Raw genomic sequence first — 15,397 nt, forward strand, 5'->3', positions numbered from 1 at the left:
TGCAACAAGAGCAACTAACTAATTACAAATAATTGAAGTTATAAATGAAAGATAATATGCAGCAAAAAAACATTTACTTTTTGTATTAAAATAACTGTTGAATTAATCTATAGAATAATTTAACAGTAGGCCCTATTATATGTGTAATATTGCAGTGAATGGTATTGTGTATTGTTATTACTGTTTAGGAATTAAACATTATTTTGGAATTCTGTTCTTTTATGAACAGGCTTCGCCCAATACATTGTTGTTTGATAATGAATTTGATTATAATTTTGTGTTTATTAATCTTTCACTACATTTTTGAATATTATTAGTAAAAAATTCTTAATCAGCCACACACGAGAGAAAAATAAAATAAAAACTAGACCAGCTCTAAAAACATATTAATTAAGGAGCACCATTTGTCTTGAACACATTGTGAAATGGAACCCCAATGCTGTTATACTGTACAACTACATTATTCTATACAGTCTCAAGTAGAATAGTAACAACATTTTCAAAAAAACATTATTATTGATTATAACCTGGATGTAAAGTTTTCTGGAAATATGCCTTTAACATCCGAGTTCTCTATCCTACCCATAAGCCATCCATCCTCCTGCAAACATAAGCATATTTGCATTTAGTTTTTATCTTAAAATGTGTTAATTTTTACAAGACACTAGTTTAATGTTTTAAAGATTTTTACAAATCATTAAAAATTGCCAAACAGTGGCACACAGATTAGGTTCTGAACTTACATTCTTCACTGTTTCTTTCTGGCAATGTATCAACTAGTGGCAAACAGTTGCACAATTGTGTAACTTTTGTCAAATGTCACATAAAGGTCATTTATTATAAACAAAATGAATAAAAGGCTACTTTTGTCACAATAACATAGTACTCTTTTCCAATTTGTTGAGTGTCCACAGATTTTTATGGTTAAATGTCATAAAAATGCATTTCAAACTCCTGTATGCTTTATTTCTAAAAGTATAGCATCTTTTCCACGAAGAAACAGAGGGTGCTGTTTACAATTTGAGAAACTCACTTGAATAAAAAACACTGTCTGAATGTCAACTATTTTATGACAAATGTGACTGAAACGTTCTACGCAATTCGACAAAATAAACACTGTCTTCACTAGTGGTTACCAAGATATAAACCATTTAGATAGTTTGGCTGTCAATTCATTACTCGCTTAGTGAACACTATTAAGACCGGTCCCACCCTGACTCGACAGAGCAAAGTGAAAACGAGTTCCAATACTGGACAAGCATCAGTACTGTGATGCAATAACAGGCTGGCTAGCCTAGGCCTATTAGTAGGTATTTAGTGGTGTAATTTTTTACTTGAAATGAATGGGGATGTGCTGATTTTTTAACACAAGTAAAAGAAAATCATACCTCATCATCTGGTTCATCATAGTTAATCACAAAAATCACATCTCCTTTCTTAAATGTTAACTCATCATCGTCCTTCCTTTCATAATCATGAATAGCTTGAACCTAATGACCAACAGAAAAAATCAACTCAATTGAATAAACAAACTTGTTCACACACACACAGAGTTAAGCGTGCATAGAATGGAGTTTATTATAGAGATACATTCTATCTACGATGGGTTTCATAAAGTAACATTAAAAAAATGATTGACTAACTCCGATAGAGAAAGAGCGTGTAAATAGCTGACTGTAAATCAGTTCTCACAACTTACTTCATTGATTACAGAATATTACAGATGTTAATGATAATAATACTGAAGATGTACCTTGTATAAAACACCTGAGGGTAAGTCTCCATTTTGAGTGGCAGGGGGGCTTGAAGGAATATTAGCAGGCCTTGCAGGGGGAGGATGCTGGTATTCATGATCATCGTCATTCAAATCTTCTGGTATGGCCTAAAAATAAAATATTATTAAATCATTATCGAAACACAATAATACTAAATTAACATTACAATATAAATGTAATGTAAAATAAAATGCAACAACTGTTACCAGGACACCACATGATATTATCTGTCTTTCCATGCAATTACATGCGTACAAATTTGAAAACTGGCATAAAAAATGAATAACAATATGTGACAATATTCATTAGTCCTTTTCACACAGAGATGTGTAATGATAATATCATTGCAATATGCCGGGTTGCTTTCATTAGATGACTGCATCTGGACCAAGTCATATCTTTTAACATTATGGTCATTACGGTCTGATCTGTGTGAAAGATGGCAACTTAAGCAACCAAATAAGGGTTAAAGTTTGAAACATCCAGTCACAATTTTTCTTGCACTCTATTTCTATTCTGTGAAACATGTTGTGACACAGGAAACTGCATATTTTACAAATAATGAAGGTTTATGAGTTGAAAAATTGACTGCTCTGTTTTCATTGAATGAAATATTCTCTCCATTCAAATACGAAACATTCATTATTTGTTCTATACTTTTATTCAATTTATCCAATGTGAATAATTGAGGAATGATGCTAGGACTGGAAGCTGCCATTCAAAAAGACAGTGCTCAAACTTTACACACAGAGTATATCAGTTATAGATGGCGCTCGCACAACATTGATTGGCAAAAATTCTCACAATTTTTACAGAAATATTAACATGCATTAGAGCGCATTATTTATCACCATTAGATAAAACTTTTCTGGGTAGGGCTAATTTCAAATGACATGTTATGAGTAATTAACCAATCAAATTGCAGGAATACAATCAGGTGTGTTATAATACCTTATGTTTAAAAGGATCTAGGCAGAAAATAGGGAGTTTTCAGCAGAATTAGTAAACCTTAAATGTTAACGTTATATCCCAATATGCAATGCACAAGCTCCAACCAATTTGTAAACAAATTGATCTGTCCATGCAGAAACAAAATGTCAATGCGAGTAAAAGGCCAGACTTAGATATACCTTCCATCGTGTCTTTTTAAATACCAGCATGTTGTGTGTGCGCTATACATATATTGATTGATTTCAAAGCTTCTGAATCAAAACACAACTTTTAGAGTAAGTATGCTGTCATGAAATTAATAGAATGATCCGTTAAAGTTACATCTTCCACCCAAAACTCCATATTTTGCTGTATCGCAACACTACCACAATTTCTGTCTGCTATCATCCAAGAAATATCTCAGTAATCTTTACAGGTAAATATTACAAAGCTATTAAAAGGTTAATAACTAAACTTGATTACTTCAAAATAAACATGCAATTTTGTGTTAAATATTTGGATTATACACACTGTAGGCACCTGATAATTGTGATCTTCACTGTCATCTTCATTGTCATTTGTAAACTGTGGTGGATCTGGTTTAGGAATATCCATTGTTCTTGTGGAGGAGATGGAGAACATACTATTATTGTCGCCACCTCCTATACTTGATGGACTTGTTGGACTTATTGGATGTAGTCCTGCTTCTGAATTACTGAAAAAGAACAGTATCATAAATAATAACAACAATAATATTTGTTCTTATAATACATATGGAAACATATTCCCATAATACAGCTTGTAATCAGCGCAAATTGTGTCTTGATCTAACCGGGTACCCATTTATACACCAGAGAGGAGAGAGACAAACGTAAGTAATGTGTCTTGCCTCAGGATACAAGCAAGGCAGAGAGAGTTGGATTCAAACTCATGAGTAAAATCAACTTTATTCAAATCAGTTAATAATATTTTGTAAGAGTTTACAATTCCCATTTCATGAATTGATTAACAATAATTTTCTTCTTAAACATAATACATTTATAAATAATGATTTTTTTAAAATCATTTTTAAACAGCGAGTAAAATTACGACCAATTTTATCTATATTATTAAGTAGTTATTTGTTTGTTTTTATATAAACTAATATAGTACTAAATTGTATCTGTTTGTGTACCAGCATACACTGTATTTGTAATTCTTATTTATTCTTATACACACTTTAGACATAGCACAGTATTTGACTAAGGAGTCAAGAGGAAACTAGGGTGTACAATTATACATGCATTAAAAATCCAATTTAGCCTACATCGCGAATTTAGCCTAAAGTAGGGGGTGAGATTATGAGCATAGGATTCTACTAGGTGAAATATGACAACAGCATTACAAAATATTGTGAATGAAAAATGTATCTTGTATCTGTGTGAAAATGTATCTTAAAAGATAACATTTATTGTAAGTATTTATTCCTGTATGCTTGTTGTTGGAATATGAATTTATACTTACTCCTATCCCTTTAATTTACAAGTTTTACCTGAGCTACCTTGCATGAGTAAATGTCAAATAGCGGAAAAGCATTGTCATTAATTACTGTACTAAATCACACATAATCCCTACACAAAAGTTGAATATTAATGTTCCATGTATGATATTAGTATCAGTATATGTCAAGCCATTTCATTCTGGTCCTTAAATGAATTTACCACTTAAACCTGAATTTGTGAAGGGCAGGGGTGAATGAATGAATTTTAAAGAAATCTCTACCTTCTTGTAACATTGTATGTGCCTTTGCTTCCTTCCTCAAACAGTTTATCCATAACTGAGTTTAGCTGTAAACTTGTTTTACCTATTTCAGAATGGAATGTTCCCTCAGTTGAACTGATCAATTGAAATGTTGATGCATAAAATGGAATGCGGCTGAGAAGAAAAAAACATTAATCAAAGATTTAGGCAACCCATGTTATTCAGTAACTGGATTTTCCAGCTCTGTAAAACTAGCTTGATTTTGTCCTAAGCAACATTGCTTCTCAACTCACGATAGTGGTTTGCACTACATTTTTTTTTGGTCAATATAAACAGAGATCAGTTAATTTTCAATTAATTAAAAATAATTTCTTTTTCGGTATAATCATTTCTTTTTTAAACCTACAAATACAATATAAAAAGAATATATAATAATGATTAAAAATCAAATACAAACCTGTCATAGAGATTTGGTAGTTCATCTAAAAGTTCATTGTTAATATCTTCATAACTTGTTCTTGCCAAATCAAATTGCTCCTGAGCCTGTAAGGATTACATTAAGAATATCACAAAAACAGATAAAATACATTAAAGTGTATCACATTCAGAAAACACTCCTATTCAGGCCAAATGGTTTAGCCCAAATTTGTTTTAATCACCAATATAAACCAATTTGATCAATCACTTTTATTCACATGAATCATACATATAAAAACAATGATTTGAAAATGTTTGAAAAAGAAAAGTAACATTTAATTAGTTACTCAATTTATTATCATTATACTGGATTTCATTGGGTGGTAAAAATCAATACTGAAAGTATGTACCAACTTTCTATTCTATTGAGTAAATGTTCTAGAAGTTAAGCATGATTTACTGTAATTTGCCCATAAATTTATAATAGATTAATTGTCTATATTTGTATCATTTGGCAGTAATTGCCTTCCATATTTTCTTCCTTCTTGAGATGATACAGACTCTGTTTTGTGACCTAACCTAGTAATTACTGTTTAGGGACAAAGCTTAAAAAAATTTTGCGTGGGAGATAACAACTTCATAGATGTCTATCTTGGGTTATTAATATTTGATACAGAAAAAATGATAGATTAAATATATCACTAATATAATAATTTACTACTTTTTCAAATTAATATATTTTATAAATGCAATGATGATTTGTGACGATTTTTTGTATTGGAGGCAAAGATGCAAAAAAACCTTTGGTCGACCTCTACTTAAAAAAGTCTAGTGAAATAAGATTTTAGTCTTGATGACCATACAGTGCATAAGGGTTAAATAGTGGCAAAGGGGAAAAGACTCGGCAAACCATAGTCATAAGGTACTTCCTGACCACAGTTCTGGTGGGGCTTCTCAGTGTAAGCTTACTTAAAAATAACCCAGTGCATGTTAATTAAAATCACATACCTTTGCTACCCTGCTTTCATCCTTCTTATTTTTGCTGGCTTCTACAGCATGGCGTGCACTATCATAATCTATCATTTTTCGCCCTCTTTTTTCAATACGTCTCTATAAACGCAACAAAATTCATTCATTATGACAGCCACATTTCTGTGCCAACAGCCAACTTTCACTTCACCTACGCTATTGTGTTGAACGCCTCATGATCAAGGAATTTATTGGGTCAGCCAAAAAAGGAATACATTATACTTTATGGCCATATCAAATTGGCATTAGTGTATCAAAAATTATTTTAAAAGTCCAGAATGTTGAGGTGCTGAAGTATACACAAAGTATACTATAGAATGATCTAAAATGTGATTGGCCACCTGTAGTTGGGCTTATGTCAGGGTTTCTGAATTTTTGGCCATCTGGTTTTGGGGAGAAATAAATGCATACCTTGACTTCAGGGAATTTTGATTGATACGATAAGAGTGGATTGAAAACTTGTTCCACAAGCCGATTCTGATAATCCTCCCATAGCAAATCAGAAGTCTGTTGAAAAAAAACCATATGGATTAATAGGACAAAAAAAGTCAATGATCTAATCAAGGCACTGATACATCATTGTATTAGAACAAAACAATGGGTTTTACTCAATCTCTATAGATCCTAAGGAATTTAATTTAAATTTTTAAAGAAAATAGAATATATATTATACTATTATTTCGCTATTTTCTGTAGGTCTTCATAAAGAATTAAACTAGGGCAAATGGGTAAGAACACCAAATTTGCTGTGGGTTAAGACTTGACATGTTTCTGGTAGTGTAAGAGATATCCTTTGCATTAAGACATCAATAATTTTTTTTTTTTAGGAAACTTCCCCCATGACTAGGGATTCCCTATTTTTAGGGGATTCCCCCATGATTAGGGGATTCCCCCATGATTAGGGGATTCCCCCATGATTAGGGGATTCCCCCATGATTAGGGGATTCCCCCATGATTAGGGGATTCCCCCATGATTAGGAGATTCCCCCATGATTAGGAGATTCCTCCATTATTAGGAGATTTCCCTATAATTACAGGATTCCCCATAATTAATTAGTAGATTCACCCATGTTTCTAAAATTGTTAGACCTTTCCAGAGCCAGTCCAACAACAATCTAGAAAGCCTATTACCTAACATGCTTAATTAACTACCAGCCAGCAAAATACCAGAAGGTATAAAAAAAATCATAAAGTATTGCAATGTGTTTGATCATGTCTAAGCCTGGGGCAGATAGAAATACCTTCTTTTGATTATTTCAAACCTGTACTATTACTATAAAGGTTAATATTAACTCGAAAATATTTTAGGTTTGAAGTCGGTTTCATTTCCAGGTAACCTTGGAAGTATTTTTAAATCGCAGACACAATTTCTAAATGTTCTCAGGCTCACCTGTCGCATTGTGCCAACGCTTTCATGTCCGTTCCAATCTGGTTCATATATTGACTCTAAAGCTTCATGCAGTGATCTTGTAGCTGCACTCATAGCTAAAATAAAAAGTATTTTTTTATACAACTACATTATTTAATTTACTATTACACAAACTAGTAGTTTAGTAGTACAGAAGCTGGTAGTCAACTAAAAAGTGGGTTCTTTTTCTGTTCAGGCACATTACACTTGGAATCTATTAAGTATTATCTCTTAAAACTAATCATTTTTGTAAATAACTTTAATTGAGTTAATTGATTGACTGCGCCTTTGATAATTTTGCAATTGGAATCAATTTTCTGCACGAATCATGGAAAGGGTACAGTATTTTGCATTCACTCCATATAGCATCAAGACATGATACTTTGCCGACATAGTAGTAGGAGTTGGTTTAGATCAAACAAGATAAACTATATACTGTAGTCACGTTGACAACTGAGGTATAGATGGAATTTGAGGTAGTAACTTATTAGTGAATTACAACAGATATAAAATTGTTTTAATAACTAAAAATAATCTTTCATCTTTATCTTTTTTTATTATCTAATTATATTTTCAATTTAAAGGTACTGTAGGCGCAATTACTGTATTCAAAGAGTTTCCTGCATAGCTAATTGTTTTACTTTTTTAGGGAGCAGTCAACCAGATTTGCATAGCCTAAATTAATGATTTAATGGATAATGTGAGTGGTCACCTAGCATATCACATCAACATCTTTCAAGTAGTTCTAAAAAGCCTTAATTTACTTACATTTAACACAGTCAATATATCGTTTCAATTCTTTTTGTAATCTGTTAGCTGACAACACCTGGTTATTAAAGTTATGTACATATAATTCAAACATTTGATCCTTGGTTTCGTCGGCCTTACCAAGTTTCTGCAACACCTGTAAAGACAACACCAATTAATAATTCATCTAAATCAAATACTGTAGGTATTTTGTTTTATTCAATATTGTAGATTACCGTTTTAGGTTGTTACTTGGTAAAAGGGCAATTCAATTTCCGTGGCGGTTTCGAGATTTTGAAATAAGGGGGGGGGGGGGGAAGTAAGCAAGGGTTTAAAATTAGTGCTAACCTAATGTTATATTATTTAATTTAATTATTTGTTTATGAATCCCACCAATTTGGTTGTACAGTCATTAAAGTAACTACTATTTTCCTCTATGTACATCAAGGAGTGGAACTATTTCCTTATTAAATGAGTACTACATTTATATAAAACTTTTCTGTTCTAATCTATGATTATGTATTGTGTGGGTTTCTATTACAGGATATACTGTAAAAGCTTTTAAAAATGTTTTGCAACATCAGTGCACACCAGTTGGACAAAAAAGGCCACAGTGAAACTTTAGTTTGAAAAGAAAAAGAAAGGTTTATGTGCCCATAGAAATATTTAATGTCTATTGGCACATGTGGCCAAGGATTACCAATAGTAAATTAATCACTGTCCTATCAGATAGGTGGTAATCCCCCTGATAAAAAAGGGGCTATTTTGTGAAGTTCACCAAGGGTAACCACTCACTTTTTCAAATAAAGAACTGGGTTATAACTGTCCTCTGGATCTACAGTACAAGTTATAGTCCTTATCCGAGAAGACTTGTTCTACCACCAGAACTAGGAGCGAGTCGGGCTCTGACCCATGCCGATATTGTTGGCTCTTTAGATACAGCACCCCTGCCTTAACCGCTCGGCCATTTGACTCGCCTTAAAACTATAATATATACATACTTAAGACAGAACAAGATACAGCACCCCTGCCTTAACCGCTCAGCCATTTGACTCGCCTTAAAGCTATAATATTTATATATATATAACAAATGTGCAGAGGTGTACACTTTAGTTTGCAAACTTGAGCAAACTCCAAGTTTGCTAGTGTACTGTAGAAGACAAGAATTCTGTCAGTGTGGACAAAGGAAATCAGGTCTCATTTGAATTGTCAAAAGAATACTTTCTGGATTTCTAAAACTGTGTCAGAAATATCAATATGGAAGCAATGAGGATAAGAGTACGTAAATATTGACTCATGGTTCCTGGTTGTTTTGTAGCTGCACGTTGTCGAAGGAAGGTCAAAAAAATAATGGTCAATGAACTATCCTACAGAAATATTATTTTTAATTAAATTTGCAACAATGATCTGCATCATAATTACTGGATGGATATAACAATTCAACTGTACCTTGTCCTTGTTTAAAAAAAAAATATGTTTAACACATCGAATTTAAAATTCTTATTCTATTTTGATTATTAGCAATGCTTTGGGTTGTCTACAGTATTAGCATAGGCCTAGTAGTAGTACAGTATTAGCATAGGCCTAGTAGTAGTACAGTATTAGCATAGGCCTAGTAGTAGTACAGTATTAGCATAGGCCTAGTAGTAGTACAGTATTAGCATAGGCCTAGTAGTAGTACAGTATTAGCATAGGCCTAGTAGTAGTACAGTATTAGCATAGGCCTAGTAGTACTAGTAGTACTAGTAGTACAGTATTAGCATAGGCCTAGTAGTAGTACTGTATTAGCATAGGCCTAGTAGTAGTACAGTATTAAAAATAAATCTTTATTGGAAACGACACCTTTATATCGTGACACACGTGTCAAACGGTGCGTCCAAGAACAAATCAAAACTTATAATAAAAATGACAATAAATATACAAAAGTTAATAAAATGTAAAAAATAATTCAAAGAACTAATTATGTACAGATTAAACTTATAAAGAAGAACAACACAAAAAAATTACTTATGGCATCAGGTATTACTATAGTAGATAGTAAACGTTTATTAATAGCAAGGGCTTACACTCATTAATAGAAGAAGTTTAGTAATTGATTACTTAGTAGATTTCACTACACTGTATTAGAAGCTTTTGACTATCAATTATCAAAATCAGTTTTTTATTTTGAAGAGAAAATCAATTCAAAGTACCATTTCATCAATTTAAACAACAAGGCAGAAGTGGTATTGAAATATCAATATTGGTTCCAATTATACTAAAACTATTTATTTTGTAATCAATAATAAGCAATTTTGTACGCTAATAAAAACAAGACAATGGACTTAATATAATGAAATTGTTACCGTTTAAACACTAGTGTCAAAATGAATGCAAACAGATGTTCTCATTTTTATTATTAAAGTGCAGATATTCAAAAATAAATCTCAAACTAAGATTGTTATTAGGATAAATTCTTTGGTGATATTATTATGTGTACAATAAATGGGTCATGTCAAACTTTGAGTATGCCTTCATATAGTAGTACAATTATGCTATCATGTAGTAAAGTACAATCATGGACATATAAATATAGGTCCATGGTACAATTACTGTAAAATTAATGGTAAATAAGTTTATCGGTAGGCTCTTTGTATATGTGTGATAATTAAATTCAAAGCTATCAGAATTTACGAGAATGCAGTTAGCATTGGCAGTAACAGTAGTTTAGAAGTCAAGTTGCATTTTCTGTAAACTATCTCTTTGATTTATGGGCATCATATGGGTTAAATATCAACTGTGTTAATGAAGTATAAAAAGCACTTTATTTTTTAATGTTTACAAAATGAAATGCTTTAAATATTGTATATATATTGAAATTATTAATATCAAAATTGGAATAATTTGGTTACAACAATGTCATTTGTGGCATTATCAATTAAGTTTGAACTTTAATTAGAACTTTAGTTAATTAGTTAGGGAGAGAGTGGTTTTAGACACAAAAACACTGTTTTTTGGTATGACAGTAAAAATATCAGTTTAACTAAAATATTTAAATACTTTCAGTTCTATGGGTATTGTATGTTAACTATTACCTGCAAACCATAGTACTCTAGCGTCATTTTACAGCTTAGGAAAGTATAGGTGTAACACCCATAAAATCAGTAAGAAATAGGGGGAAGTAGTAGAAATTGTATTTAAATCCTAGGAAGTAATCCAAATACCCAAATGAAGGCTGTCTGTGTTTTCTGATGTAACAAATGAAATGTAGGTATAACTACAGTACTGTCATTTACAGTATACAACACAATACTAATTACCATTTTGAAACAAATTAAAAGGGCAAAGAAATTGGAAAATTGTTGTGGTTCAATCATACTGTAACGACCTAATTCATGTACTGTAACATTTTGTTTTTAAAATTATATTATTTAATTTGTAGTTTTTTTTATAAACAATCATTAAACGAGGAAATATATTGAGCAGGGAAGTGTGAAAACAAATTATTATTGTTCATTTATACAATGAATTTTGAATCTGTCAATTGATAAGAATTATTACTTGCACATTTATAAATCTACCTAAAATGTAAACACTTTTATTTTTTAACATTATGGATGGCAGTTACTATTGTACATAGTTTTACTTTTCCTTTAAAGAATATACATTGCATTACCAATACCAGGGAAGAGTGAAATTTCATGCATGTAATAATGAGTAGATACTGTACAAATACAGTAAGTCTGTTAGGTTACAATTGATTTGAATCAGCACCTGAATTCCATATATAGTGATCACGCTGAAAAGCTTATTAGGACTACGTTACAGTATTTGAAAGACATTGTGAAATTTTGGTAATCATTGACATTTAACTTTTTGAGATATTTGTTAAACAAATATCTCAAAAAGTTAAATGTCAATGATTACCAAAATTTCACAATGTCTTTCAAATACTGTAACGTAGTCCTAATAAGCTTACACAAAAAGTGTACAGAAAGAAGAAGAATAAAGATTTCATACAATAACAATAGGTGATCATTTTATTCTAAATGATCACCTAAAAATAACAAATTAGAGAACAAAAATATATAAAGAGAAACCTTATATACATTTATGAATTACACCAATAATTTTTTTAAGTATTTAAATTTGTGGCATTTTGCATTGGTTTCTCTAGAGTATTCCATAATCTAGCACCATGATATGAAAAACTTTTTATATTCTGTTTTGGGTTTATCCAATTTTATTACATCCTTTGATCTTTTATTGTATGTGTCTAGTTTGGGTGTAAATAGTTCGTTTAGATACTGCGTTGAAACACTGGTTCTCGTCAGATCACCAAAGTATTATTTATATATATATATATTTATTTTTTATAGCTTTGTTAATTTTGTTTTTTATAGTTTATTTTGTATTTAATGTTTGTATTTCGTCCCTAATGATCAGCTTATGCTAGATGGATCACCCTCATTAAATATTGTTCAAATAAAAATGAAATAAATAAAGTATCGTTGGGCCTGGTTGGGTTCTGAATGGGAAAATGTCTGGGAATACATGTCAATGCTGTATAGACTGAGAGTGTGTGGTGTAGTGTGTACAAATGGGTACCTAGTTAGGTCAAAGTACTAACTCCACTGATTACTAGGGTAGCTGCAAACAACATTTAATGGAAATATGTTTCCATACTTGCTTAATCAAAATAACTAGGGCAATAATGTGAAAGCATCATTTGAACATACAATATAGAAATTGCATTATAATAAAACGCATTATCATTATTATCCTACTACTATAACTCATTGATTCAATTAAAAAGCTTCAAAGTTTATCTCTAACAGGATATATTCAATGGAAATGGATGACCTTAACATGGCACCAAGTAATGATCTATGTGTTGGTTTGATTCAACTTTTAAAGCTTCTATCCGATATCATCCCAAGATGATAGAAAAGGAAGTTACTAAGTATATACAACAATACAGGATTGCCTTATTTGGATGACTTTGGTTAAGGCTACTGGAGCTTGTTATTGTTACAATAATTAAATACAAAACACCTTTTAGCTTATTGTTGTTTATTGTAATTGTTAATAAATGTTATAATAAAGAATTGTTCTCTTCCTCTACTACTACTACAAGCCTGGTCACCATATCTACAACAAGACATCAATAAACTTGAGAAAATCCAACAACGAGCAACAAAACTTGTACCAGAACTCAGAAACTTGCCTTATGAAGAGCGCAGGATACAGCTTGGTTTACCAACTTTACTGGAAAGAAGGGAACGCAGAGACCTCATCGAAGTTTTTAAATTTTTGAATGGTTACGAAAATATAGATCGCCACTCCTTTTTTAAATTAGCATCTGAAGTTGGTCTAAATATCACTCGAGGCTCAACTTTTAAATTAAAGAAACCTAGATGGAACTCAACTAAACAGAATAATTTTTTTGATACTAGAGTAATTAACAAGTGGAACTCGCTGCCCGAATCTGTTGTCAATAGCAAGAGTGTAAATTCATTCAAAAACAAACTTGACAAATACACACACATACACACAAATGAGAGAAGAGGCTCCCTACGAGTTTAAAAACTCATTGCCTCTTAACTTTACTAAAGGTAAGAATTACTAAAGGTAAGAATATACTAACTAGTATCAGACATAAACTCATTATAATTTTCTAATTTTAATTGAAACATCTTTGAAGACTTTATTATTAGAATAGCTTTTCACTTCTTTTTAAAACTTATTTAGGTCTATACTAGGCCTACTGCACTGTGAATATTTTTAAGGGTAGGCCTAGAGTTTAGGCCTACTAGGGCCTAGCTAGCGGTAACGGGACGATTCGGCCCTGAGACGATTCGGCCCGGGACGATTCGGCCCTGGACTATTCGGCCCGGGACGATTCGGCCCTGAGACGATTTGGCACACTCAAATTTATCGGCTTTGATATGCATTTTATAAGCATAAAATAAGCTTTTTCCCCAAACTTTATTTCCAGAGAGACTATGGGGTAGTACTACTAGGAATAAAGATGCAATAAAGCAAACATTTTGAAAACATTGTCGAAAATGATCAATTTTTAGTCACGCGAACGATGTAAACAAGTTACGCCCTCTGTTGGCCGCTTGGCGAATGCACGAAATAAACAAGGTTTTCGAAGTAATAAATTGAATATAAAATTACGTTTTTTTAGTAATTTATTATATATATTATATCAAAATTGTCAATATCAATAAAATACGGATTGTTAAACACCTTTAAAAACTTGATAAATACCCAAAAAAATGAATGTTAATTTGGTCTAAAGTGAGACGTTTCGGCCCACAAAGTGGGATGTTTCGGCCCAAAAGTGGGCCGAATCGTCCCACCAAAAGTGGGCCGAACAGTCCCGGGCCGAATCGTCTCAGGGCCGAATCGTCCCTGAACCTAGCTAGCTACTAGGCTATACTAGGCCTATGTTCATTCAGTTTTCAGGTAATCAACAACTTACTTTAGGACTCAAGAAGGAGGCTATTATATAGCATGCATACTATACCAGTCAGTGGTTGAAACTGAACTAGCCTAGTGTAGGCCTGTGTATACTTGCATACAAAGCCTATGCTTCTAATAAGCCTAGACATACTCTACCTTAGGCTGGAGGTGGGTTGGTGCCGATCTACCTATTACCTGAGTAGAGGCCGCCTGCATTCGACTGGTCTTAACTTTCCTAGCCTCGACGGTAGGCCTAGCCCAAGCGAGGCCTACATTGTGGGCATAAACTATCTTTAGCAAAGCATAATTATATGCCCTATGATATGGTAGTTATTGATATTAATACCTTGGCCTGAAACCTGTTGACATTTTTGGAGAAAATACTCCCTGCTTTGCCAGATCTTGAACGAGCACTCCCTCCGTCAGCCATATTTCTAACAACTAAGTAGGTGGAGTTTTGCTGAAATGTAAAATTGCGCACGCGCAGAACTCTGATGACTAAAGTTGTAAACCAAAAAACAATGGTGTACAGTACTGCTGAGTATTTACTTTCTATACTAGGCAAGATGGATTAAAAATGCGGAATAAAGAGGGGACAATAGGAAATAAATGAGGAAATAAGGGTGAAAAAAATTAATGGCCATAAAACCATGATAAAACATATCTTTTCCTTTCTCTGGATAACTTCCTTATGAACTCATCAGGGAGTTTTGGGATCGACACACAATCTGTTGGTAATTAATTTTGAAATATATATGTACCAAAAACGTAGGCTTGATCATTTTATGGAGCGACAATCTCCCGGTCATGGGAGTGAAGAGCAAGAAGAAAAATGTTGAAAGCGACCTGAACAAGAATGTTCGGTAGCTTTCATAATGGAGAACAATGAAAGCGCTGGAAA

General features: G+C 32.4%; 1 protein-coding gene across 2 annotated transcripts; it reads right to left on the reverse strand.

Annotated features, from left to right (window-relative positions):
- Positions 1-133: 133 nt before the first annotated feature.
- LOC140040670 (myc box-dependent-interacting protein 1-like) lies at positions 134-15,032 on the reverse strand. 2 transcript variants are annotated; one of them, XM_072086773.1, is made up of 11 exons: positions 14,843-15,032; positions 8,068-8,203; positions 7,282-7,376; positions 6,303-6,398; positions 5,871-5,972; positions 4,903-4,988; positions 4,467-4,619; positions 3,237-3,420; positions 1,754-1,882; positions 1,389-1,490; positions 134-601 (listed from the first exon to the last, which is right to left on the reverse strand). In XM_072086773.1, exons 1-11 carry the CDS (start codon positions 14,924-14,926, stop codon positions 521-523), a joined length of 1,248 nt encoding a protein of 415 aa, XP_071942874.1. In that variant the 5' UTR covers positions 14,927-15,032; the 3' UTR covers positions 134-520. The 2 variants fall into 2 exon arrangements, with proteins under 2 accessions (XP_071942874.1, XP_071942875.1); XM_072086774.1 differs by having other exon boundaries at positions 3,246-3,420; positions 14,843-15,031.
- Between the last annotated feature and the right edge of the window lie 365 nt (positions 15,033-15,397).

The sequence above is a fragment of the Antedon mediterranea genome, chromosome 2 (assembly GCF_964355755.1).
Source record: "Antedon mediterranea chromosome 2, ecAntMedi1.1, whole genome shotgun sequence".
Lineage (NCBI taxonomy): Eukaryota > Metazoa > Echinodermata > Crinoidea > Comatulida > Antedonidae > Antedon > Antedon mediterranea.